This window comes from Protopterus annectens, chromosome 2.part2 (genome assembly GCF_019279795.1).
Source record: "Protopterus annectens isolate FY-2018-M chromosome 2.part2, PAN1.0, whole genome shotgun sequence".
Taxonomy (NCBI): Eukaryota; Metazoa; Chordata; order Ceratodontiformes; family Protopteridae; genus Protopterus; species Protopterus annectens.
This window is the reverse complement of record NC_056730.1, coordinates 321,407,775-321,433,959: the sequence shown is the minus strand read 5'-3', so window position 1 is coordinate 321,433,959 and position 26,185 is coordinate 321,407,775. Positions and strand designations below refer to the sequence as shown.

The 26,185-nt window shown below is 37.1% G+C and overlaps 1 protein-coding gene across 1 annotated transcript in view; it reads right to left on the bottom strand.

Annotated features, from left to right (window-relative positions):
* PAM (peptidylglycine alpha-amidating monooxygenase) overlaps window positions 1–26,185 on the bottom strand; it is a 2,584,515-nt gene that overhangs the window by 698,145 nt on the left and 1,860,185 nt on the right. Inside the window, exon 15 of the mRNA XM_044063879.1 lies at window positions 21,892–21,995. Within this exon, the coding sequence (XP_043919814.1) occupies window positions 21,892–21,995 (104 nt within the window). The remainder of the gene's footprint in view (window positions 1–21,891; window positions 21,996–26,185) is intronic.

Below are 26,185 nucleotides of genomic sequence, written 5' to 3'. Positions count from 1 at the left end.
ACATCATGTTTTGAAGATGTACATAGTTTTGTATGTTTGTTCCAAGTTAAGAGAGGATGGGGGTGTTTTGAATTTAATTTTTTGTTTGAGGGTTTTCATTAAAACAAAATATCTTGAAAAATGTGACACAGGTTCAAATGGAGATGAAGAGAAACAACTGTAGAAAACATCAGCCTGCCAAACATTAGAACATGCATGTAACACAAAAGCTGGAAATACACATTCTGAACAATTCATTTATAATAGGTGGGAACAATAGCTTTTTATCATGATGGTTAATGCTGTCCATATGATCCTGGAATGTGAATAGTCTTACAGGTATAGAAAAAAAGAAGAGAGTATTGAATTATATTAAGAAATACAGAGTGCAAATAGCAACGCTGCAGGAGACACATTTTGAAAGAACTGAGCATGTGAATTTGACAAAGACAGGGACAGAGGAAATGGGAGTAATTATATTAATTGCAAGAGGGACTCCAATAGTGATAGATAGGGAAAAAAGACAAATGGTAGATTTGTGGTGGGAAGGGTCTACTGGCAAGGGAGGAGGATTGCAATGGCATGTATTTATTATATTCCACCAAAAACTGCTATTGTGGATCTTAAGAAATTTTTGGGAGAAATAATCAGTGTTCACCAGGGAATATATTTATAGGTGAGGACTGGAATTTGATTTGCAATAGTAAAGATTTATCAGGGGTACCTAAAAGGGACAATATAATAAAAGGGTAGATTTCTGAAGTAATTTATGAATATACTTGGTATGAAAGATGCGAATTCAGTAGTAGGAACTCAGATGGCATTTACATACTACTCCCCAAGGTAAACAAATTGGGCTAGACTAGATAGAAATTATATTTCACCTGGAACATGTGCATTTAGCTGAAGTTTTCAATATACATACAATAACTATATCTGATCATACACCATTAAAAACTAAGATAAAAATGCAGGGTAATGAAGTGAAAATAAGACACTGGTGCTTTCCCACCTATCTGTTAAATAAGACGAATTTAAGGAATTGGTAGTGGAAATTATTTGAGAGCTATTAGGAAGATAGATATATCTTTAGAAGGTTTAGTAGGTGAGTGGGATAAAATGAAAAAGGAGTTTAAAATAGGATCAAATTAAAACAGAAAGAGATATAGTTAAGAAGTAATAGAAATTACTTAGAGGGGCTGACAGAGGTTAAAGTACTGCAAAATAAAGGGAATCTCACAGAACAAGAGGAGGAGCAAATGAAGAGTGTTAAGGAGAAAATAAGGGAGTATCTGGATAATATACATGAGTACAGAAAGACTGCAGTTTAGAAACTTTTTGTAACAACTGTAGAGCACACAAACATTTAGCACAATAACTTAGGCAACAGAATGTTGAAAGGGTTGTAGCCAAACCTAGGGAACCTACTGCTCTACTGTACTCATCTGTGCAGTCAATTGAATCTGTTGCAGTCTGTTAATTTTATACGGTATTTTGTACTTTTAAACTGTATTTCTGCTATATTGTTGATTTTTTTAAAATTGTTCTTGCTGATTTGTTACACTTTTGTCTGCTTCTTGTTCTGTTTTTTAAATAGAGGACTAAACTAGGCTCTATTTTGTTGGAGAGCGCCGGCCTGCACCCTTGTGGCAGGAGAGTGCAGTTAGGACTCAGCTGATTGAAGATTACTGGTACAGGGCTCAGTTTTTAACTTTTATACTAGTTAAATTGTTTAATTCAGTTTGCTCACTGTTGCTATAGAAGGCCCGCATTTGTGTGGGTTTGCGCTTGTTTTAATACAGCTCCACAGAGTTAGGCAACCAGCCATTCCTCTGCTGTATTCATTTGTTTACGTGTAGCTCACTTCCATACACCATCACACACTACTGTGCAGTAGGCGTAACCGCTGGTGGCTATAGACGCAAAAACTTCATCAGATACATTTTTCCTTAGTAGCTACCCGTGATCCAGCCAAGAATTGTGCTTAGCTGCTCAGACAGCACCTCAGCTGCACTTATGCCCCTTAAACAGTCCCAAAACCACAAAATCTACAATAGTCTCATACCATTTACAGAACCCCTGCGAGTATAGACCCTTTGTAGAGCACCCCATTAGTACAGACCCAGTTTAGAGCATCCAGTTATACCACAGCCCTCCAGTTTTTCTCCCCACTGTGAAAACAGGATTTAATCTAGCATTATGGATGGTTGGTTCCCCTCCATTTCCCAACCAGCCTGATAGACATGGGTATCCTGAGGCAGTGTAGCAACTGCCTCAAGTATACTGACAACCCTCTACTCCTAAATCACCCAAGTACAATTTGTGAGAGATGCATTTACACTAAGAATCTGGAATCCTTGCTCTCACACACAGAACAGTAACAGCTCACATGCTACATCTCTTATGCAATACATGCACTCAACACATAAACCATCATACATGGAGGTACTCAACAGAAGTCTGGCTAAACACCAGAGACCTTCCAAATACAAACATGCTGCACCTAATACAGCACCTACATCACTCAATACACATAAAAACACAAGCACCAGTGTCTCACCAAATAAACCCCTAAGGCAAAGCACATCTAAACCAAATTTTGTAGTCACAGATGACTCCATTTTGAGACACACAGATGTTTCACTCACCAGGATGGACAAGGAGTCAGCTGTCTGTCAGGTGCCAGGAACGGTCAGATCACACATGCACTCAGGTCACTCAACAAGTACTGTTATGACTCCCTCATAGTTCACGTTGGTGTGAATGTCTTCAGCTGTACCTCACTGGACTATATGAAGAGAGACATGACTGAGCTCTATGAATATGTGTCCCAGGCAGGTATGTTCCTAGCCCTGAGCAGCTTTCTACCCTCATCTAGGATGATACCACTACATAAACAAAAAATGATTGACTTTAACAATTGGCTTAGTTTCTGGTGTCATTCTAAGTGGATCCAGTTCCTGACAGCCTGGGATGACATGACTGACTGACCACGCTGCTTTGCCAGAGCTGGTCTTCACCTGTCGCCTCTAGGCTTTCGGTTACTGGCTAAGGCATTTGCCTCACCCATAGTGCCTTTCTTAGTCAAAGTCTCAAGAACAAAATTTCTGACATGAAAATATCACTCACACATAAATTAAAGGTTATGTTACTCAACGGTATGAGTTATATCAGAAACTGCACTCTCTGGAAACACTCCTCTCCTTGGAGGATGTTGACATCTGTACAGTCACAGAAACTTGGTTCAAGGCCAAAGACAGTACCCAGGACTTGCAAGGCTACAATGCCTTCCACACTTTCAGACTGCAAAATGAACATGTGAGAACCAGAGGAGGAGGAGTATCTATCTTCATCAAAGATAAATACACCTGTAGACTGGTTAGACAGGAAAATTCTATTCCAAGTAAAAGTAACTGTGGGCAAGACCCCCCCCCCCCCCACACACACACACACACTTTCAAGTCATTATTAGCTATAGGCTCCTTCAATGAACCAAGATAGCCATGTTGTTTATTTGGACCTACCTGAGTAAATCAAATTATAACCAAACACTCTAGTGACGGGTGATTTCAACTATCCTGCCATTGACTGGGAAACGTATATAAGTACCAACATCCTTGCACAAAGCTTCCTGAACTTTATTAACATTAATGCCCTGGAACACATAGTATGCAACCCCACAAGGTGCTCAATATTCTCAACATGGTCCTCACCAACATGGGTGACCATTTCACCACCACAAGTATAGGACCCTCACTGGTTAAATTTGATCACAAATCAGTCGCATTTGAAGTATCTCTAACACTTGAACCCCTGTTAGGTGAAATCAGGCTAAAACATTTCACCAAAGCTAATTATACCCTCCTAAGGGATGGCATAAATAATTTCCAAGCTCCTTTTCCCACAGATGGCATTGACAACTATACTAAGGTATACACAAATACTCTGTACAAACACTTTTACAAATGTATTGACACAGCTGTACGTGATAGGATCAAATCAAGATCCTCAAGAAAAAACAAGCTTCCCTGGTAGACATCTAGCATTAATAAGTTATACACCAAGAGGAAGAAGCTGCTGTCTAAGAATAAAAAGAGAGGTCCCAGCACTGGAAGAGCACCCTCCTTTACTTGAACAAACAAATAAGACAACTTGTAAAATCCTCTAAGGGCCACTTCAAAAAAAATGTAACAACTGTAGCTAAGGATAACCATAAGGCATTCTTCACAGTTACATCTATAACCTAAAAGGTAGGACACAGATATGTGCTGAACTGGGCTGTGGATGGCATCACATAAGTTGATCCTGCGAAAATAACTAACCAATTAGCTGACAAATCTGGTGAAAAGTTCACCCCCTGTCCCATCCAAACATTCCACAAAGCATTCCCTCTACATCCCTCTCACCTTGCATCTCCAAAGTGCAAGTCATTAATGCTCTCTCCAAGGCCAAAAACACAGCGTTCGTGGGTCCGGATGGCATCCCAGGTTGTGTTTTAAATGGTGTAAAACATGAGTTAGCAACTCCATTAAGTACTTTCTTCAACCACAGTCTGAGAACTGGTTTTATCCCTACTGAATGGAAAACAGCAACCATCACCCCCCTTCATAAGGGGGCACAGCAACAGATCCTGGGAACTACAGACTTATAAGCTTAACCAGCCTGATCTGTAAGGCCATGCAACAAATCATATGGACCTTATAAAATAAGGATATAGGTGATCTCCAAACCCTTGATCTGACACAGTTTGGTTTTGTAAAAAGCAGGTCATGCTTGTTGAACCTGGTGGACATCTTCAAAAATGTCACCAGAGCCACAGACAAAGGCAAATCTGTGCATACAGCCTACCTTGACTTAGCCAAGGCCTTTGACACAATCCCACATTTGGGCATCATCAATAAACTCTCCCACATTAATAGGAATATCAACTTTATATCATCAGGTGGGTTGCTAACTGGCTCACTGACCGATCACAGTCAGTCAAAGTTGGGGACTTTACCTCAACCATCAGACCTGTCACCAGTGGGGTTAAACAGAGGTCAGTGCTGGGTCCATGACTGGTGTCAAACCATGAACTCAAACTCAATGCAAAAAAATGCATCATCATCCCCTTCGATAAAAATGATATCCCTGCAGACTATCATGTAAATACCCTAAGTAACAACTCAGTAGTGAGAGACTTGGGAACGCAAGTTCACTGGAGCCTAAACTTTGACCACCGTATGACTACTATGGTAAGAAAAGCATTCTACGTCGCATACCTCATTAGCAAAGGCATTGCCTCAAGAGCGAAAGAGGTCATAACACCCCTGTACTCAACCCTCATCAGGCTAATAATTGAGTACAATGCTCGTTTTGGTATATACCTTATCAGGCACCTACTGCAACTTGAGAGAAATCAGAGATTTCTAAGCAAGAAAATTCAAGGGTCTCCAGCAACTGTCATAAATTGACAAACTGAAGTCACTGTCACTGTGCTTTGTAGAATACAGACTACTTACACGAGACATGTGCCTGTCATACAGTGCAATGTCAGATCCAAACCTAATGGAAATGCTGCACATCCGCAATCAAATGGGACAAGGTAACCTGCTCCAGGGACTTTAACCTGGCCTGCAACATAAACAGGACCTGCTAGAGAGAGAGTTAAGTCTCTCAGAGGCTGCCACTTTTCTGGAATAGGCTACCAGTTCACACCAAACAAAGCCCCTCTATGACCCTGTTTAAACTTAGCCTAGATGACTGGATTGAAAACTGTAAATTCCTGTCAGGGATTTCACCTAGACCTTCCTAGATAAGGGCAGTCATTGCTAAGATCCCGTGTTTAGGCAAGATTTCTCTAGTATTATATTGGGTACACATGGTTAGGCTTATAAAGATCTTTTGGTCAATAGCCCAGTAACCACCTATAAACCTAAAAATAACCAGAGATCTTGTAGAGGTTTTATATTCCAGAAATGTTATGAACATTTGAATAAAGCAGAGAAATAATGAAAATCAATAAAGAGTACAAATGTAAATATTTACGGAAGACTTAATTATGCCAAGTTTAGAGGTAGACAAGGCTCAACAACTAATAGTTAAGATAGGAGGTGAAGAGATAAAAAATGGTGATATATAATCAGTCTTCTGGAAAGTCTCCAGGAACGGATGATATTCCTGTGGATGTTTGGAAATTAGGAGGGAAGAAAGTGATGAAGATCTGCACAACTGTAACACTATTTTAAAAGCAGGGGAAGTACCAACATCTTGGGAAAAAACTACAGTGTCTGTGTTACCTAAAGAAGGCAAAGACCCTTCAGACCCAGCTTCATACAGACACATTTCAATTTTAAACTATGATTATAAAGTGTTTACAGCTATACTAGCTATAAGAATGACAAAGGTGTTGCCAAAATTGACAGATATGGATGAGTGTGGCTTTGTGGAGGGGAGATAAACATTTGACGACATTAATAGAATGATGATCCAGAGGGAAGCAGAATGAAAAAATACCTCTGTTTAGGTGTGTCGATGTACAGAAAGCATTCAACAGAGTAGGCTGGGATTATATGAGTACGGCATTGGAAGCATTTGCTTTCCCTGAAACAATAATAAGGTTATATGAAGGATTCAGTGGAAGAATTAAAGTGGGAGGGTTCCTCTCAGATAAGCTGTGTCTGAACAGAGGAATCAGGCAGGGTGTTCTCTTTCCCCTTTGTTATTCGCTTTATATTTAGAGCCACTGGCAAAGAAAATAAGGGACTCAGAAATCCAAGGATATAATTGATATGGTAACCAAGAAAAATTGGCTTTATTTCCATATGATATTATTTTCTACCTGATAAATGCAGAAAAAGATATCTCAGTGTTGTGGAACATTTTGAAACAGATTCAAGTATTTTCGGTATATAAAATTAATGAAGATAAAACAAAGCCTATAGCTGAAATTATATACCCACACAAGAACTGGTTCAGTAATACCCATATTTATGGGGCCATAAGATTAAATATTTAGGAGTATGGATTAAAAAGGCTTCTGTTTTGGCAGCTAAGGATATATGAGAAGAGACTAATGAAAAGACAATATAAAAATTGAGAAACTGGAGACTCTTATTTATGGGTCTGGATAGCATGATAGAAGCCGTGAAGATGTTTTTACTCCCTTTAGTCTTGTATGTGGGTCAGGCATACTTTTATCAACCCAAGGAGAAATTGTGGACAGTAATTAATAAAGAATTGAAGGAATTTATCTGGGAGGGACACAGAGTAAGATGCAAGTGGAATACGTTGATCCTTCCAATAGAACAAGGTGGTTTAGATTTATCTGATATGAAGGGCAATTTTAGGGCTATACAGTTAAGGCTCATAAACCTAACACAAGCAGAAGGTTATAATTCAAAATGGAAAGGAATGAGATGAAAAAGCAAGGAGGAAATTCAAGAAATAAAGACAAAGTGGGATTCTGGATGCAGATCCTTAAGGAGAATAATAGCAACCATACAGAATATTATATCCATAAAGTAACAAAATAGTCATCTAAGAACTAAGCTAATATGATAATGGAGAAAGGAGATTTTTCAATATTGATGACTACAAGTAGAGGTGCAGAAAATAGGTAATGGGGCTGTAATTTACTGGAGAAACCTGGTGAAGGAACCAAGATATTGGGAGCAAGTAAGTCAAGCAGGAAAGGTAATACAGTTTGATGAGGCAAAGAAGACATTTGGATTGCAGGCTAGAGACTTGCCTTCCCTACCCAGTTTCTTTTTCAGAGTACAGGCAAAAAGAAAGGGACTTTAAGCAAGAGATCTGTTCTGGTAAGAGTTTTTAGTTCAATGTAGAACAGCAGTAGATGCTAAAAGGGGGTAATTAGTAAGGCATATAAAATACTGCAAGACAACTATAAGAATCAATCAGAGGAGGTTAGAAAAGATTGGGAAGAGAGACTGGAAAAGTAATTTACTAGAAAACAATGGGAAGACATGCGCATGACTCCGAAGTAAGTAACCAAGTCCAGAAGGTTTAGTGTCTTTGCTTGGAAGTGTTTGTATAAGCAAACTTCAAGGAATTTTTCCCCAAGTAGACAGCAAATGTTAAGAGGTATGATGCAGAAGAAAGGGTAACTGGGAACATATTTTTGGGGATTGTAATCAGCACATTTTAAAAATTAACTACAGAGTACTGTATCAAGAGTTTTTTTTTTTTTGGTAAGAAAATGGCTGCAAGTAAGGAAATGTTTCTTTTGAGCAGAGATCTTTAGAAAAGAGAAGGAGCCAATTACACAGATGTAAATGGGAATTGTGTGAAAAATACATGCATAATAATGTTCAGGAAGAGGAGTGGGGTTTACAAGAAGGCATGGATTCAGCAAGGTTTTGTAATGTTGGACTGATGATAGTAGCAAAGAAAAGATATGTCATGTATATTGTATTGTATATTTGCCTTTGTCTTAATTGATAATTCAATAAAGGTGCTTAAAAAATCAATGCTTCTCAGGGCAAACTTGCAGTTAAAATTAGAAAAACACATGCCTCAAATGGAAATTGAAATGTGGTTCCTAATGCTGCTGAGACAAACCAGGAGGAAACTTTGCCTATGATATTAAAATCATCTGGACACTTTACATACCATTCTCAATTAATACTTTCCATCATTCAGATGATTATGACTGTGTCAGAATCTCAGGTAGAAATCTTAAACCCAATGCACATTTGCTCATTGTCAAGGAGAAGGAAAAGTTAAATAACACAATAATAGAAAACTAAAGCTAATATGGCTCTGTAAGGAATTTGTATTCATGCAGAAAAGAAGTATCCCAATCTTGCTCAGAAAGCTCTGACTTCTCTACTACCTTACATATGTGAATTAGGATTTTTGGTCATAGTTAATATTAAAGATAAGAACACAATATGCTCTCAGTTGAAGAGAAATTGTGTGTGTCTTTCCAAAATTCACTTATGAATTCAGCAGCTTTGCAGAAACTCTCAGTTGCAACTATCACATTAACAAACAAGGTTCTACACTTGGCAGTGATTTTATAATTCTAATCCAACTCATTTTGTTGCTATTGTCTTTGCAAATTTAACATTTTAAAGTTACAATCTTGTTTCCAGTTTACAAAAATGCTCTATATTATTATAGTTATACATATACCGTTGTCACAAAAATATCATCAAATAACACATGGTCACTGCAAATGGAATGCTCAAAGTTCCTTGACTCATCTGGTGATTTGTATATGTTTCTTCCACCACAAAAAGGTTTAAAATCACTGCTTTAAGCAATTCAAAACTCTTCTCTTGTTCTTGGCACTAATATCATGCCACACATTATTCAATCAATTCTTTAATGCCACACTTTTTCTGATATATTTAAAATAAACTTTGAAAGATACTGCAATCTACTAAGAAATCTTATAAGCACTTGCTTGTCTTCTGGAAGAGGCGCCTGCACTACAGCTTTTGATTTTTCAAATCATCTAGTTTCAAGCTTTTTGAAGTTTAAATGTGAGCTATACATTTATCTCTGCAACTCACACTTCACATTTTAGTTTGAAGGTATATACTGTCTCAGTCTATTCAGCAACATCATTAGTCCTTTTTCGTGCTCTTCCTTTATCACATTCCATATCAGTAAATCAACAATTATATTCCAAGATCTTTAAAACCCCCTTAACCATCTATGCAACTGCTTACTGAAGCACTTCTAGTGCTGAACAAATAAGAAATGGAAGTTTTTGAAATTTGATCTTCCCACAGGCAAATAAATGCACATGGCCCGGAGCGTTCTACAACAAATTTTATTTTACGAGGTCCTGTATTAATATCAATCAAGCACTGAGAAATGTTCTGCATTAGAAAGAGCAAAAAATGTCTGTATTGTGCAAAGTGAATAAAGCTCTTTCTATAACTGCAAAAAGGTCACCCCATGTATGTATATCTCAATTCAGTCATAGCAGCAACCATGATGTTCACACATTTGGTAGGTTATGTTTATTAATCAGTGACTGTAGTCTACATTTTGTAAAGTTCTCTTTCAATTTTGCTCATCCAAACTGCTGAACATTTCCATGAAGACTACTACTGGTAAAACAACAGGAGTTATCTGAATATGAATCTCTGCTGGTAAACAGCCCAGACCAGTAAACAAGAGTTTATACTCTCAAAGCAAATCAGAACTCTGTACAACCACATTATGAATTTTTTTCACTCTAGCAAACATCTAATGAGTCAAACTACCAAATTATGCTGTAGTTTCCATTCCAAATACTGAAAACTTAAAGCATTCTTATATTCACAAAACTGTAATTTCTGACCAGCAAATTCATGTAAGCAATCTACACAAAAGGCTTTGGTTTCCTCTCCTTCAGATTCACTGTTTAAAACACTTAAGCAGACATTACATTACCCTCTGTCCTTGTGTCTAGTTTAAACACAATACTTTATAAATTATGAACTTCACTGATCACGTTTTAGACTGCTCCTTTTGTTACTAATTCTGAATATCAATTTCCACAAAATTCACTTACTGTGCCACAAATAGCCAAAAGTGGTTTAACAAGTAGCGCATTTGCCTTTGTTGTTAGAAGATCAGAAGGCTGTGGCTTCTAGTCTTACCCCTGGCTAGTGGATTAATTTGCCATTACTGACAACGTAGAGCAGCATTACTGAGTGCTGTACTCCAGAGTATGCCATCCCTCAGGATGAGTTGTTAAAACAAAGTTCATCTGTTTGAGTTGGTGGATGCAAAACGAGTAGAGAAAGTTGAAGTATTCAGTGCCATGGAGAAGTTTCCCCTAGTAAGTATAAATTCTATCTCTAGTCTCCCCTGAAAAAAAGATTGAGGCCTAGTGTAACTAACCAGGTCAACAAAAGGTAAATAAAATAAAAATAAATAAACAATTTTCATGACTGTTCAAGAACATGTATTATGTGTATTTTTAGAAAAGTTTCTCTCACTCTACACATTTTAGTAAAATTGTATCTTTTAACTACAGTTTCTAAATAACTGATTAAATACATTTTGCCTTGTGTGTTGTAACACCTTATGCAGTCAGTATCAGGATATATTTCCATATTTTCCAAAGCAGCCATTAGTCTCATAGTTCATTTTATTCTACTTAACACACTCGCTGTTTTTCTGTCTTGCATACAGTTTTTACACATCTCTTAATTCTTTTCTAAGCTTGGTTAATTAGGTAGCTGAGTTGGGGGCTAAAAATGTAGCTGGGGTAAATATCCAGAAACTTTTAGGGTTAACAAGAAAAGAAAACCTTGCTGAGAAAAATGATGTGACAAATCTTTAAAATAAAAGTGAGAAACAATAGAAGGCACTCTTTATTGTGCAGAAGAAAATGAGGTTTGTTGTGAGTTGTGTATTATGTTTGCAGAATTTGTGTGTACCAAGATGCTTTAAACGATGGACAACACCTCATTCGGCTGAGTTTACTTTCTTTTTAACCTTCGTCTGCTGCTACACTAGAGATTTCTAGCAAAGCAACATCAACTGGGAAGTTACAGTGATGTAACTTGGAAATCCAAGACTTGGTAAAGTTTTGTGTGTAAGAGACAGACAGAGGGAGAGAGAGAACTTTCTGAATTGATATTGAGCAGCAACCAGTGTGTGTATTAACCAACAGAACAAATAGTAAAGCAATGTTTTCTGAAACTGATAAATTAACAGGAATTCTCTCTAAACAAGAGTGCTCTGGAATTGCTGAGGGTACTATGGAAATTTGTGAATTCTTGGAAAGGTACTGTTTTCTATTTTGATCAAAGAAAAAAAAGCATCTTGTTTGTTTTAACTGTTGTAGTTTCATTAAACTCCTATGGTAGAAGTGTACACTTGTCACTTTCATTTATTCAACATCTGCTGATGTTCCACTGGAAACTGACAAGAAAGTCATAAGCATCAACAATGTTACATATAGTGATTAATGCTGAAAAATGCTGAACTGTCTCTGAGCCACTACACCTCCAGAATGTTTTTCATGAAACTTGAAACTACAGACACCAGTAAAATCCATATGAAGTGCTGCATGACCAAGCACTGATGCATTTTCAAGGCTTGGCTAAATGACAAGAAACAAATGGGCAAGTGTAACAATTTTGATGTATAGCAGGAAACCACTAAGCAACTGCAACAAAGTATTGCAATTCCACTTGGCAAATTATGTCTGCACTACAAAAAAAGTCTGCAAGGAAGTGTGGCAGCCTTATACCAAGAACTTACATTGGTCAACTGTGATCGCTGCTATCCAGAGAGTAATAAATGAACAGATGCAACAGGAGTTAAATGAAAACATTAATGATTTATTTGTGAAAGACTGAAAGCCAAAAAGATATGGCTTCTCTAAAGAAGAATGAAAAGTCAAAGAAGGATACAGAAATTGCAGTAGCTAACGTTAACGGAGGTCAGCAGAGTCTACTTTTTAAAGACAAAAAAAAAAAAAGAAAAGAAAATAAGAAACCAGAAGCTGATGATTTTGAATTCAGTGAGAACCCGTAAAAGGTCAGGCAGCATCAGGCCAAGAGCTGATAGTTCTAAACATTAGGAAGAAATAGTAGAACTGGAAAAGAATATGCATAGACTAGAAATTAAATACTGAATGACATAAAGGAAATAATTTTCAAATCTATTTTGCCAATGTATGTTTGTAGAGTGCTAAATAAGAGATATAGCAGGACTCACAGACTGTCCATGACATTGTTCTTGATTTGAACATAAAGTACCAGAATTTGCCAAGCTCAACTTTAGTGGTTAAAAGCACAACTCAAAGAGACTGGCAATAAAACTATGAACTACCCATAGATTTTTACTCCTAACAAAAAAAAAAAAAAAAACTTTAATAGAGGTTTGCAAGACACAGTTTATGCAACAAATTCTAGAGGAACACAAAAGGGTAAAAAAACAAACAATGAAAACCCCTTTGCTGGAAATAAACTGCTGAACACCCGAATACATTTTAAGAGCTTTAGAACTTCATTATAAAACCATATTAACAATAATTAAAGTTTAAATACCCACAAAATACATGATGTGTCCTAGTTTAAAACACCCTCAGCCAATCAGAAATAACCATCTCATTAATAACATATCAATTGCCTTCTATTTAAAAAAACAGAGTGCAAAAGTTGGTACAGATTTAAAAATAAATACAAATAAGTATATAAAAATCTAAATGAGTTTACTTCTTAATATACACTTGATATTTATACTTTCATTAAATCCAGGCTCATTGTCTGTCTGGAGTGAAATCTGCCATGCTACTTCTTTACTTTCAAGTACATTATTGAAACCTTCGACAAATAAATTCTGATCCACTGCTTCTGTGACAAAAAAAGAAAATTTCCTAAAATTGATAAACTGCGGTGAATGCTTTGCAAGAGCAGTAGTAAAATCCTTCTTTTTAATAGCTGTTCATAAATTATTTGCGATAACATTCTCACAGTCTTCCAATGTAAAACTCATGCAGCTACAGCAGTTTGCAAAGTAAGCCACATCTTCAGTTTTACAATTATAGATATGCCTGGCTTTAATGTACTTACCTAAATGGGGAAAATAAACACTATGATTTTCATTAATATATCTACAATATTTACAATTCTGGCAAGAAAAAGTTCATATTTTACCTGTACTTATGTCATTAAAGCTATCATTACATTTTCCCAAAATCACATTTAGATTAAAACCTCTTTTGTAAGCAAACTTAGGTTAATCACCTAGAAAATTCACTACATCTTGGTTACTTAAATCAATTTCCAATTATTCCTCATAATGTATTGCATCTCTTGGGAATTTATACTAATAGGAATAGGAAATATACAGCTCTTAGATCATCAGAATGACTTTAACTTTTGGGATAAAACCACTGATTAATATGGGGGTGAATTTACTATTCCCAGTATAAACTATTTCATCTTTAATATGATTTAATCTATTTACAGGACAATTTCTAGCCACAGACATATTAACAAGGGCATCCATTTCCATTTTAATTTTCAAGAAGATCTTCTAAGTATTCCAGTGGAAAATACCTTTTGTGTTACCAGATCTAACTTTGGAACCGTAAACAAAGAAATGGTGACTCTCAACGTTTCAAATTGTAAAGCCTCCATGTATGAGTTGGAATGCAAGTTACTTAAATTAAAAATGTTGCAGTATGATATTTTTTATTTGGAAAGATGTGCCCACAGGGGCTTATGTTTTATAAGTTCCCAAATGGAATCTCCACTGAGGGATACCATGTACAAGGAACTAGTTGAATTATATAATAGGACTGGAATTGAAGTGTTGAAGCTTCTCAATAAACATAATTCAAATATGATTGATGTGGTGTGTAAACAAGTCAATGATTTAAATTAGTTTATTCTTGGACATGAGACATTTGGCAGCCACCGGTCTTTATATGATGGTATTGGAGCCAAAATACAGAAGCACACAGCTACCATTACTGCTAGAAAGAAGTAAAAACTTGATTGAAATGCTCTTGCTTATTCTACAAACAGTGCATATCTCATTAAGAGCTCTTATGTAATAAAGCTGGACTTCCTGTTTCCACTTCCAACAATGGTCAAAGGCAGTCTTAGCATTCCCCCTTTTAACGACAAACATTTTCCACCGTTGGTTAGTAAGTTCTATTACAATGGTGGTGTTAGCGAAGAAAATGTGGTTTCTTCCATTAGCCACCATAGTAGTGATGGAGGAGGCAATTATGAAGGAGCTAATCCTTTTACCATCTGTGAGACTGAAAGACAAACCAGGGGATCAAAATCCTGTTGAGGTGATATTGTTAGCTCTGACATGGCAAATCTACAATCTAAGTAGTGTAATTTTTCTCTGAATTCAAATGAAAGTATTAGTGAAGGGGTTTATGTTTATACCAGCCAAAAGGGCTAATTTTATTGATCTAATTGATTTGAAGTTATTTGTAAGAAAGTTGAACCTACATATATATCTTACAAGGGATTACTGCTCATGAGGCTGGAAATTTTCACAAACCAAGTACCCTTAACCCTTCTTTGCTGTCCACCTTAAATGTTTTTTTTCCAATCTCTGTGAAACTGATTTTTGCAAGTTGCTTAGTAGGAAGCCATATAAAAAATGTTATAATTTAAGTTATTTAGAGATGAACGCATTAATACAGTTGAGTCAGTTAGATAAAGTTAGCGTTATGAAAGCTGATAAAGGCCATGGGTTATTTATTATGGAATATGATGTTTACAGGAATTCAGTGAATGATATGCTGACTGATTTCAACAGTTTATTTTTTATATTTGAGATTTGTTTACCGGGATAGTCCATCTGGGTTACATAACTCGTTTTCAGACGAGACCCGGGGAGAAAAGTTCCATATTTATACATGGTACACATATTATACAATAGCTTACACATATTGTGCAATAGGTTACTTAATGGAGAAATTCACAGATGGATAATTCTAGGCAGAAACATGGAGTTGTTTATACAGTACTCTAGTAGAACCATTTAAAGATTACATTTATTAACAAGTTTCAAATATCTTCTATAGAGTAATAGCATTAGCCAAAAAGTGTGTTTGATTGTCATGACACAGTTAGGTTGGAGTCAGTCATAGTTTTGGACCTGTGGTAAGTGAATTATTGTTTTACAGATACAGCAGAACAGAATTTCATTAACTTTCTAGTATTTGTTGGTAGACTAGTTTAGAAGGAGGAGGTTAGAGTAGTGAGAGGAGGTATAGGGGAAGAAGTGTATTAGCCTGGAGTTAGGCATGCACATAACCATGACTTGTTTAGGTGTTCTTTTATGTAAGCTTTAAAGACTGGTCAGTTTGAGGTTTGTCTTATGCGATATGGTAAGGAAGAAACATTGTATAAAGATCTGGTTAAGTGACTTCTTTAGGGTAAGAAAGTAGGCAAATGGACGTTGAAGGAAACAAACCTTGGACCAAAGGAAGCAGTTTGTTAACTTATCAGTTTATGCATCTGTCCTTACTTGTCAGCCATTAACCCAGGGTATGTGCATGGGGAACCCCATTTATTTCACCTCTATTGTGAGCATTAAGAAGAAATCTGAAGATAAGATACAATTAAAAGCTCTTTTGCAAAATGATCTAATATAAATGCAGCAATTTTAGGTACACCAGAAATATTTATTTTTACTTGTATGGCAGGCAATGTATATTACATGAAAAGCTGCAGACATATGACACCATTCACACATATGATCATATGTTATCCACAGGAAACCTGCCCAAGTTATTTTACTTACTGTTACATTGTTAACAGGGCAAGTGTGTTGGTCCAAAGACCATTTTTGGGCAAAACCCAGGTCTTGAAGTCAAAGAATAGCTAGAAAACATTAGTTTCCAAAAGAGGACATACATACAAGACAATAATCAAAAACAATTAAGAAACCATACAGTAAACATATAATATAAAAAGTATATCAAATGAAACAGGAAATTGAAATGAATAAACTATGTTAAACCTGAGATATTTAGAACAATAATACAAGACAGTAATCATAGACAGCTGAATAAGTCCAGCAAATGTACATAACAGGCAGTATATCAAAAATGAAGTCAGAAAACACAGTGTGGATAAAGTATGTTGAAATTGAGACATATGCCCTGTAGTCATCCAGACACAGAGTATAATAAAATAAATAAATGAAAAAAGGAATGCAGGAACGAAATCAGTATAAAGCCTGGAAGATGGAGTAGTTAGTCAATACAGCAGGCCAAATTCATGAGTACAATGCGAGGCTGCAGCGTAGCATACTGAAGGGACTGGGAGAAACACAAAGGCTATTAGCAGAACAGAAAAACTGATATAAAGTTATTCCTGAAATGAAGGGGGCTGTCAAGAGTATAAATTAGGAAGTAAAAGCAATGTTAGATCTTTATTTCTAAACATAACAGAAACGGCAGGACTTCTGGAATTGGAGGCATTAAATAATTTAAAGGAATATACGGGCATAAAGGCGAGGACTGAGTGTTTTAACCATGATTATTAAAGCAATGACACCAGGAGGTTTCTTTGATGTGATCTATAAAGGAATGTGCAAAGTCATTAAGTGGGGTGACAGATCTGATCTTTTGGGTAACTCTGTTCTTGTACTCTGGTGCTAATTCGGTACTTTTTTCTGCTAGAGCTGGAATCTAAAGAGGTCTGAAGAAGACATTATTGTCTCTGTTACTGAGTGCTAAGGCTGTGCTGCTAATAAGGAGGGTTTTGAGTGATGGGAAGTAGAGGTCATTTAATTTGAAGGTTGAAGGTTACTAGAATTCAAAAGTAGAGAAGCTGTTCCTTGGCTTAAGGGAGCCAGTTACCTTTAATGTTTATCAAGCAATGGTGCTCATGGTAAGGGCTGTGATGGATGAATCTTAGAATCTTATTTTTCAGCCCTCTGGAAGATATATATGTATTGTGAGGATTGCAAGGCAATGGCTGGGAAGGACATATTCTAGCCTAGGCAAGACAGCATTAATTTCTTCCCAATCCTTTCTAACTGGGAAGGACATATTCTAGCCTAGGCAAGACAGTATTAATTTCTTCCCAATCCTTTCTAACTGGGAAGGACATATTCTAGACTAGGCAAGACAGCATTAATTTCTTCCCAATCCTTTCTAACCTTAAGCTGGGTAAGAACCTTGGATCTGTGTCAATTTACTGAAAAAAAAACATGTCAAAACTCATATGGTTGAGACTACATGGTTGACAATGCAGTTAATCAAAAAACTGACATAAATCTACACAACACCCACCCATACCTCTCAACTCTCCAGATTTTTGCCTCATATTTTGGGTGTTTTCCTCATAAAATGTCTGCTTTTCTGTTAAATCACTTAGGATTGGAATCACTAACTTTTGACAGAAAGCGATGTGAGGACTTGCTTGGATCCATGCTGACTGACTACCAGTAGTTAATACAGAAGCTTGTACAAGCCTTGCTACAGCACAGCATGAACCTTTAAGAGTCAGTTAAGTCAACACAATAAAAAATTTTGAACAGTCTACAGTTCTGAGTGAAGTGCAGTTCATAAAAATGAATAGTGCTACTGTCACACCACTGACTCCTGGACCTATGGAAAATTTGCTGCAGGTATCGTCTGTGCATAACAGACTGCGATGGAATTAGACCACATCATAAATATGACATGGCACAGAGATATCACAGTTCATTTGCAAACAGATAATGTAAACACTTTATCAATTTAGTATTCTGTCTGGGGATAAGGTGGTGCATTATTTTTACTTATCTGTTCATTGAATTCCCTGAGATAGTATTCCTGTTATTTCTTTCAGAGGTATAGAATTAAGAATGGTAAAGAATTAGGGGTGTATGGCAAGAGTCAAGCAGTATAAGCTGATCCTTCCAACAGAAGAAGGTGGTTGGGATTACCTGATTTGAAGGGGTATTTCACAGCTAAACAGTTAAGACTCCTATACATTAGAACAAACAGAAAGCTATAACTTAAAGTGGAAAGGGATGATGACGTAACCGGGGGGAAGCTCAAGAAAACCAGGAAAAAATGGGATTTTGGATGCAGATCCCTAAGGAGCCTATAATAATCATTCAGAATATTATATTCATAAAGTAGCAGAAAGTATCCTAAGAACTAAGCCAACATGTGAATGGAGAAAGGAGATTCTGACAATAGGGATGGCTGCAATTAGGGATACAGACAATAGGCAAGAGTGGGCTGGAATTTACAAGAGAAAACTAGCAAAGGAACCAAGGAACTCGGAGCAAATAATTAGAGAGGGAATGGTAAAAGAATGGGAAGAGGCCAAGAATTTATTTGGACCGCAGGCTAGAGATTGCCTTCCCTATCAAGGACTGATATCAGAGTATAGACAGAAAGAAACAGGGGGATCTCTAAGCAAAAGAACAGAACTTTTAGAGTTTTTAGTAAAATCTAGAAAAGAAGCTGCTGTTAAAAAAGAGATAATTACTAGAACATATACAATACTGCATGATAACTATAAGAATCAATCACAGGAGGTTAGAAAGGATTGGGAAGAAATTCACATAAGCAATTCACAAAGAAACAATGGGGCGATATATGATTGACTCCCTAATATGCAACAAAGTCTAGAAGATTTAGAATATTTGCTTGGAAGTGGCTAAATATGTATTTGTATAAACCAAGTAGACTCCAAATAATTTTTCCTCAGGTAGATAACAAATGTTGGACACATGATGGGGAAGAAAGAGGTAACTGGGAACATATCTTTTGAGAGTGTAATGAGTTAGCAAACTTTTAAAATTCCCTGCAGACTACTCTAACAGAAGTACTGGGTGAGCAAATTGATATAACTAAAGAAATTATTTTTTTGAGCTACGATACAGAATTGGAACTGCCAAGACATAGTAAGGCCTTGCTGAGTCTAATTATGATGGCTGCCAAAAAAGCAATTACTAGAAAAAGGAAATCAAAGTCTAAACCAACTGTGCTAGAAGTAGTGAATATAGTAACAAAGATACAACAAGTGGAAATGGGATCTTTAGAAAATGGCAGGAGCAAATTACAAAGTAAAAAGGGAATTATGGGAACAATACATGCAGAATAATGTTTTGGAGGAGGAATGAGGTTTAAAAGAAGGCAGGATTTGAATGAGCTATGTAATGTTTGACTGTCAATGACTGGATATGTAAGTGATGTATAAAGTTTGCAATTAAAATATGTCAATAGGGTTTGTTTTCATTTTTATGAATGTATGATTACCAATGTCATAAGTGATGAATTAATAAAGAATGGTTCAGTGTGTACAGAGTTTTACATACTGTCAGGTGACAACTGCTAAACATATATGAGTGTTCCTACCCCCTCTGCTACATTTGGATTTTCTGCTGTTCCTCAGACTGAAGTCTGATGTTGAATTATTATCACAGCCCATCAAGGAATGGGCACTGCAGGGCCAGATACAACTGGTAGCACAGCCGTACCTGGAGACTGTAGAACCTCACAGCTGTTGCATATTGTTGTGAGATTACTACATGTTCTTACATGAGCTAGCTACAGATCTGCATTACAAATCAAAACTTCAGCTACCCCCGTCTAATATGTGAATAAACATAGGGGAAGTCTTAACAGAAATTAAGTAACAGTCTACCTCTTAACTTCTTACAGCAAGAAATCTAGACAAAGCTAAAAGTGATAGGGGAGCAAGATTCAAAATCAGGGACAGACTGCTCTTATAAGTGAAGGAAGGTGACAGAATAACAGGTTTTATATTAGTATTTATTTTCAGAAAACACAATGCTGTCATTATTTCTTGACCTCATTTTGCAATGATTTGCAACAAATCTAAAAACTTTATGAGGAACAGACCAAAAATATTCGGCAAAAATCTGAGCATTCTGGAAAATTCTGGACAAATAAAAGGTATGTATAACACTGTAATAGACAATTTTGTCTGAACACCCAGCATGGATGTTTAATTACATTCTAGTAGATCAGCAGTTGATTGTAATACTGTCTTGATTACATTATGCATTAACACTTATCTCAGTGACCCCATGACACAGTGGCCATCATCTGTGGGTAACCTTCCCAGCTGCTCCATTAACATGAGCAGGGACAACTGAATGATATTGTCCACTGTTCATGAGTGGAGAGCAGCTCTCATTTACATAATGAATATTTTGTGTAATCTACTAAAAACCACACCATGGTGAGGAATGTGGAAATGACTATACTATTCTGCCCAACTACAAGTGGTTGTGAACCTTAGTTTGCACTATACTGAAGTCAGAACATGACTATGTTTATATAACTTTTAACATTTCATTTTAGTCTGACTGGATGAGTTTGTCAGCGTGACACTGTTGGTCAGGAATGTTATGCTACACAACATATCAGGTTAGCACTGCAAATGTTCCTTTCAACTTTGGGTGTAGCCAGTCCATAATTGTATGCCTACAAAGTATGGCCTCAGGGGAACTTTCATATTCCTTGCTAACATTAACTTGCTGCATATTGTGTGCCTATTCTGTACCTGACCTCTTCCAGAGGAGTAGGCAGTCATTTTCTTTTTCTTTTTTAGGGGGGCTTTTAAGAAAGTATAAGGGCTGGCTGTGATACACAAGTCCTACCACTTAGCAAATCTACACAGTGTGTTCAAGACCTAGGAATACTGCTGTACAGTGAGTTTTTAAAGACTACAACCTTGCTGTGTTAGAATACAAGTTATACATGCTTCTACAGCCTCTCCCATTTTTTGGGGAGGTGAGAATGAGGAAGGGGCCTTAACACGGCTTATACAACTTGTTTCACTACTAGCACTTCCAGGGATCCCAAATGCATCCTTTAAGCAGAGAGTAACAAGAGCTCAGTTATTGGAGATCGTGCTTCCTGTACTGTGGCTGGCAGGGGTCTTTTCCTTTGCTTGTTATTGTGGTTTCTATCTATTTGGGGGAGTGTATCTAATACTAATTTCAGAATCAACTGGTACAGCACAAATGCTGCTCGCTGGGACAACTACCTAAGAATGCTACTGACTTTTACCCTACATCTGCTGGTACCTGGCTTCCATACAGATGCACTAGAAAGACCCACACTTTCCTTCTAGAGGAAAGAAAACTGTCCTAAAGCTATTGCATCCTTCCTCCCTAACCACCATTTTAGGTTCCAAGATGCTTACAAGAACCATGGCTGCAACTGGCACAGGTGGTCAATATAGCCCTGCATCACTGGCTTGGAGAACAACTCTGTAACTTTCAATGATTTCTGAATCTAATTTTATGAACTGCACACACAGAGAACAAAACAGATTAATGTTTTCACACTAACAGAGGTCAACTACACTGATGAATCTGAAGTAATGAGTATATAATTTCTGGACCTACCATCACCTAAACCTGACTGAAAGTCTGCAATTTTTTTAACATATACAAAGCATGAAGATTTTTCAAAAACGCTCATGTTATTTCATAACATACCCAATGTGTGTAGAAGTTGTTTTGTCTTTTCCAGTGAACATACATCTGGCTGCTAATATATCACTATCTTCCACTTGCAGCTCGTTTTCAACTGGATAGAATGCCTAAATAAAACAGACATGAAGTTCAAAATGTGAAATATGTCACAACTAACATACAAGCAACTGTTCTGTAAGTAAACTCAGCAGACAAAACATCATCTGCACTGTATTCCACTGTTACAAAAACACAAGTCTCTGAGTAGCACAAAAGCAGTCTGCACATATTGAAGCTGGAGAGTAAATAGTGTGGGAAGAAATAACCAGGGAATTGTTATGGCTAGGCTTGTATAGGCCCTAGGGCCGACATCCTAGTACCAACTTATGAACATATGAATACCCATGGCACCCACTTTAATAAAAAGGTTTAAATTTCCTCTTCAGAATTTATCAACTCAAACTAATGCATTACAGCTTCTTCTACATTCAAACATTCAACATAAATTGATTAGGGAATAAAATAAACTTTTACAAACAAATATATCTTCAGTGGCAGAATGCAGGAAAGCTTGAATGAAAGAGCAGTAGTGAACCTTCTATATCTATAGCCTGGCAAGGGATCCAATTCAAGAGATAAAAGTCACACACACTAATTCGTATCTTGTTTCTGTGACTGGATATTTAATCACCATGTGTTTTTCTTGAAAATTTTCCATTTATACTATTTAATTGTTTGGTATAACTGCTTTTATGGTTTGATGAAGTGCTCTATGCTGGAGTGAAAGCTCTCATCGATATTAAAGATATTTTGTTTTTAGCTGTGCTTGTGACTACAGTTTGTAATTTTTTTTCCATATTTTCATTATTGTTACTGCAGAATCACTCATCTGCTACAAGGTACTTTGTATTTTCTTCTGTAATCATTGTTTTGAGGACCCTAGTGGAGCATGGCCAAAGGCTTCAACATAGAGCTGGATTTTAATCCAGACAATTTGAATTGTGGTAAGAGAATAAAACACTTTGATAAAATTATTCATGTTGAGAACAACCCACTTCTGACTCGGCATGCCATGCTGACTGATAGTGGACTAGATATGACCAGCTTTGATATGGATTTTTTTCATTCTGTTATCAAGGAGCTAGAGAATGAACTATTTAAACTGAAACAGTTACAATGGTAACATATTCACTTGGAAGCCTGTCTTCATTTTAAGGTAATACTGAGGGGGCTCAGAGTGTTAAAAATGCCCACCTATGGTGACTCTTATCCAGAGCTCCTGAAAAGATGGCAGAAATTTAACTTGAATACAAGTTTTGAATACATTAAATTAACTGATTATTTTAAGGCTATTGAAAATTGTTCTTTGGAGGATATTAATAATAGGCAGCAGTTAATTTTGAGCAAATACCCAGCTGAAGTATATCAATCAACAATTGATGATATCATAGACAGTATATCATCATATGAGCACAGACTACAGAACCAGAAAAAGAAAAAACTTGAGATACACATTCTTGACTTCAAAAATGGTAATGTGTTTTCCTGGCCAAAGTCTGGTGATTTGATACAACTTTCAGTAAAAAATGGGGTACAGACATCCACAGAAGATTTACTTAGGTCCCACCTCTGTTACCATTGAATCCATCTGTATCCAGTTCTATAAATGTGACTGCATCTGCTAATCAACCAGATGTTCACAGGAAAGTTCCAGTATTGGTGGGACAGAATCAGGTTTCTCCATCACTTCCCCTTCCTTTCAAGGAACACAGGAGCTGGTCCGAAGAACCTATTGTAGAACCGAGGAAGGAAGCAGTCCTTAGAAACATTAATTACAAGACCATAATTGATATGGAATACATCTTCGAAGGTTTTATCTGATTCTCAGATATCAGCCTTGGAGAAAGGCCTTTCTTTTATTCCTGCTAGTAAGACTGATTTAAGTGACACTGTGTTGGACCCAAGACTTTTTACATGTAATTTAATGCTGTAGACAATTTATTTAAATGTCTCAGTACCTAATGTTTTTAAAAACCCAGTACTTTTGTCCCAACCATGCATCCTCTCTTAGAAACATTCTGAAGAACATGTGAAAATGATTTATTTGATGTTCTGAACAAGGATAGTCATGGTAAAAAGAAATGATGTTCTTATCACAACGTTCCATCTGTATTGTTGATCTTCATTCATTCATTACTGATGGGTCTCGGTTCCATCCTCAGAACCGACTCGGCCGATATAACAAGCTCACACCAGCCAAAAAACTCTTGAGCTAAGTCTTACACATAGTGCCCCTCTCCTCATTTCCTCAGATTGAGTTTGCCAGTAAGGATAGAAAAGTGGCGGCTTTATCGGAAAACAAACACCCTATCAGGTAACAAGGACCACACCCAAACCTCCAGGAATCTTTCTGGGGGGGGGGGTAGGAGGGTGGGACATAATGAATGGATGAAGATCAACAACATAGATGGAACATTATGGTAATAACATAACTTCTTTATCTGATGTTGTTAATCTTCCTTCATTCCTTACTGATGGAACACAGTCCCTAGCTACTTTATGTCCTGGGAGGCCCTATGGAAGGATGTTCCTGAGTACCATTGAGCCAAAGGATGCTCTTTCCCTGGAGACCACATCAAATTTGTAATATGTAATAAAGGTATGAGATGTTGCTCAGGTAGCTGCTGTCCAAATGTCATCCATAGAAGCTCTAGAATGAAAGGCCAGCAAAGTGGACATTGATCTTGTGGAATGAGTCTTGACTTTAGTTGGTAGAGTTATTTTGTTTTGTTGATAGACAAAGATAATGCAAAAGAAAAGGATTTGAATAGCTGGCCCAATTTCCTGAATGATTTGGGTCTGTCTAAGTAGAAATGTAATTGTCCATGTATATCTAGCAAATGTAAATGGTATTCACCTTTGTTAGAAAAGTTTGGGAAGAAAACTGACAAATCAATGGACCGGTTGAGATTTGAATCTGAAATAACCTTGAGCAGAAAGGTGGGATTAGTTCAAAGTGATAATCTCTCTTTGTGGAAAATGATGTATGGGCGATTTACACACAAAGCTTGCAACTCTGATATTCTCCTGGCTGAGGTAATGCTTACCATGAATTAGATCTTTCAGGATAAAAACTTTATATCACAGGTAGCTGAAGGCTCAAATGGTCAACAAGTTAAGGTTTGTAAGGCTAGCTTCAAATTTCAAGGTTCAGTAGGGTCTTTAAGAGGTGGTCTCAAATGTATGACTACCTTTAAGAAGGTTTTGCAGAGACGGTGGGACATTAATGAAAAATCATTAAAGCCATTATGAAAATTGGAGATAGCTGCTAAGTGAACTGTGATGGTGGAGGCTTAGGCTCCTGACTGAAGTAAAGTTGACAAGTATTCTAAGACCTTATGGACCAGGGCTGAGAAGGAGTCTAGTCTTTGTTCTTTAGCCCAGATCACAAATCTGTCCCATCTACTATGCTAAAGTTTCCTGGTGGATGGTTTATGAGAGGCTTGAAGTATCCTTTGCACTGGGGAAGAAGGATTATTCTGCTTGGCAATCAGTAGAAGTGGAGAAACCAAGTGGTCAGTCTGAGACTTGGAAAGTCATGATGGACCAGCCCCTGTGGATGAGACAAGAGTTCGGGGGTTGGATCCCGGACTCTGTCTCATCCACATGTCCATGGGCAGTGAACCAGGTGAGGCCATAGGAAGGGGAACCAGACTTGACGGGGCCAATAGAGTACAATGAGGATTACTTTGCTTCTCAACCACTGTGCTTTGTTTAAGAACTGTGGAATGAGGGGAAGGGAAGGAACGGCATAAAGTAGACCCGGGGCAATTCATGTATTAGAGCATCTCTTGAAGTAGCTGCTGCAAAGGGCAGTACTCAAAATTGGTAGTGACTGGCTCCCAGCCAGAAGCAGAGATATCTTCTGGATCATTTGTCCATTTTTATGTGGTCTATGGAGCACATCCAATTGTCTTTTTCCAGAAATGGAAGGATAGACTGAATCATGACCACCTGGAATTTTGTTTGTGTGACAAACTTATTCAGAATGCCGAAGTCCAAAATTAGCCTCCAGTCCCCTGTCTTTTTTGGCACTAAAAAGAATCTTGAGTAATATCCAGATCCTGTTTGGTCTGGTGGGACTGTTTGGATGAGACTTTATTTCTAGCAGCTTTAGAACTTCTTGTGCTGCTGCATCCCTCTGACTGGGTGGAATGTCGAGGATTTGCCTTAGTGGTTTGGGGTAAAGGTCGAAGGGGATATGATAACATCTGGTCATTACCATCTGTACTCAGGAATCTGAAGTTATCGTGTGCCA